Source organism: Rhinopithecus bieti, unplaced genomic scaffold (genome assembly GCF_001698545.2).
Source record: "Rhinopithecus bieti isolate Rb0 unplaced genomic scaffold, ASM169854v2 scaffold_11380, whole genome shotgun sequence".
NCBI lineage: Eukaryota > Metazoa > Chordata > Mammalia > Primates > Cercopithecidae > Rhinopithecus > Rhinopithecus bieti.
This window is the reverse complement of record NW_016807225.1, coordinates 3,982,541-3,984,956: the sequence shown is the minus strand read 5'-3', so window position 1 is coordinate 3,984,956 and position 2,416 is coordinate 3,982,541. Positions and strand designations below refer to the sequence as shown.

General features: G+C 46.0%; 1 protein-coding gene across 1 annotated transcript in view; it reads left to right on the top strand.

Annotated features, from left to right (window-relative positions):
- The window catches only part of VIPAS39 (VPS33B interacting protein, apical-basolateral polarity regulator, spe-39 homolog), a 33,083-nt gene that overhangs the window by 8,599 nt on the left and 22,068 nt on the right, over positions 1-2,416 (top strand). The window contains exons 5-7 of the mRNA XM_017880637.1: positions 470-508; positions 862-926; positions 1,673-1,729. Coding sequence (XP_017736126.1) covers positions 470-508; positions 862-926; positions 1,673-1,729 — 161 coding nt within the window. The remainder of the gene's footprint in view (positions 1-469; positions 509-861; positions 927-1,672; positions 1,730-2,416) is intronic.

Genomic DNA, 2,416 nt, shown 5'->3' with positions numbered 1-2,416 from the left:
TTTTTTTTGTTGAGATGGAGTCTCGCTCTGTCGCCCAGGCTGGAGTGCAGTGGCCGGATCTCAGCTCACTGCAAGCTCCGCCTCCCGGGTTTATGCCATTCTCCTGCCTCAGCCTCCCGAGTAGCTGGGACTACAGGCGCCCGCCACCTCGCCCGGCTAGTTTTTTGTATTTTTAGTAGAGACGGGGTTTCACCGTGTTAGCCAGGATGGTCTCGATCTCCTGACCTCGTGATCCGCCCATCTCGGCCTCCCAAAGTGCTGGGATTACAGGCTTGAGCCACCGCGCCCGGCCTCTCCCTGCTCCATTTTTTAGTGGCACTTCAGATTTCTACAGATGAATAAAACATTTTTTACAGCTTAAGTTCCTATATTGCATTATAGAGTTCTGTATACATTGTGTCTTTAACCAAGCCTGGATGGCTCTGACTTAAACTGTTGACCTTTTCCCTCTTGTGTTCTTTACCTTTAGGTAGAACTAGACCTGGAAGTTTCCAGTCCCTTTCTGATGGTAGGCATTGAACCCTCTTTTAATTGCTATGGGAAATGTTACTGATCTGGTACAGTCTGGGGAGTTATGGGGACAGGTAGTAATTAGATGACAAGATGAACTTTCTTCTGCATCTACTGTCATTATTAGAGGAATTTTCTGATACTGACTAAGGAGGTAGAAATCATTCTGGCTACAGGAGCAAAGGTGACTTCTAGGGATGCTGTCTTTGGGGAAGAACGGAGATCTGCTTTTGGCCACAAAGTTAACATTGGGAGCCCAGAAGTCAAAAAAATGTGAGAAGGAAGCAGTAGAGAGAAGGAACAACAAGCAGGATTCATGGTGCCCTTCTGAACCAGCTGCTTCTTTTTCAGCTCTGTCAGACACATCTGCCAAAAGCTATGCTCCAGAGCTGGGGAGACCCAAAGGGGAGTATAGGGTGAGTTACAGCATACACTGGTGTGACAGTTTCCACAGTATAAAGTACCTTGACATATGTTACCTTGCTTGATTTTCCCAACTATTTGAGCAGAAATTTTTTTAACCCTCTTTTATAGATAAGAAAATTGGGTTTCTAAACATTAGGGCTTACCTGGGGTCTCACAGCTAGGAAAGAGTGCAACTTAGACTTATAATCTCAATATTCTGACTCAGCGCTGCCATACTTTGCTTACTCATTATGCTCCCACTTGAAGGCTGTACTTTGAAACCCAGTGATCATCACTGCAGTCTGGAAGCTTGGTAGAGCTCATATTCCCATGAAGCAATAAAAAAGCAAATGGATTCATAAGGAAGAAACCATATATCCTAAGGTCAGAAAAGGAACATGTCTCCAACGTCTCTCTCTTTCCTTCTATTGGCCAAAGGCATTAATTGTTAGAATCCTAAAACGTGATTCTAATTGCATCTAGAGGTTGCAGTCCTGAACCAGTAGGCATGGGCTACTGGCTTTGTCAACTGGCTCCTCCGTCTTTGATCCATCTCCTCCTACCAATATTGCCCCTGCTCTAGTTCCTTCAGAAACTCAGAACAAAACTGTCCCGTTTCTTCATTTTTTTCACATCCGTTCCCTCCCACAAAGTATTTCCCCCTTAGACACTAAGACTGAGTTTGAGTTGAGGAGTTGGTATACTGATAAATTTGATTCCTTAACTTCCTGGGATTCATGTATTGCTAATATTCCAGGATTACAGCAATGACTGGAGCCCCAGTGATACAGTGCGACGCCTCCGGAAGGGAAAGGTAAGGACAGAGAATTTTTATGAGGTTCTTTGGGAAGTTGGGCAGCTTGTTCACACAGGGAAGATTTTTTGACCTCTCTTCAGTTCTCATTTGTTCAATGAATTTCAGGGGGAAAATAAGTCCACTAAGGTTGAAAGTCAGCGGCACAATTTCTGATTCTCCATTACTGTTGCTTTGATGGGGTAGTGGGGAAAGAGTGATGGATGAGAGGGAAAAGTACATTTAAGAGTGAGAGGCCTGGGCTGGGGGCGGTGGCTCATGCCTGTAATCCCAGTACTTTGGGAGGCTGAGGCAGGTAGATCACGAGGTCAAGAGATCAAGACCATCCTGGCCAACGTGGTGAAACCCCATCTCTACTAAAAATATAAAAAACTAGTCGGGCATGGTGGCAGGCACCCGTAGTCCCAGCTACTCGGGAGGCTGAGGCAGGAGAATCACTTGAACCCGGGAGGTGGAGGTTGCAGTGAACTGAGATTGTGCCACTGCATTCCAGCCTGGCGAGCGAGACTTCGTCTCAAAAAAAAAAAAAAAAAAGGAAAGACTGGGCGTGGTGGCTCACCCTGTAATCCCAGCACTTTGGGAGGCCAAGGCAGGTGGATCACCTGAGGTTAGGAGTTCTAGACCAGCCTGGCCAACATGAAACCCCATCTCTACTAAAATACAAAAAATTAGCCGGGCGTGGTGGCA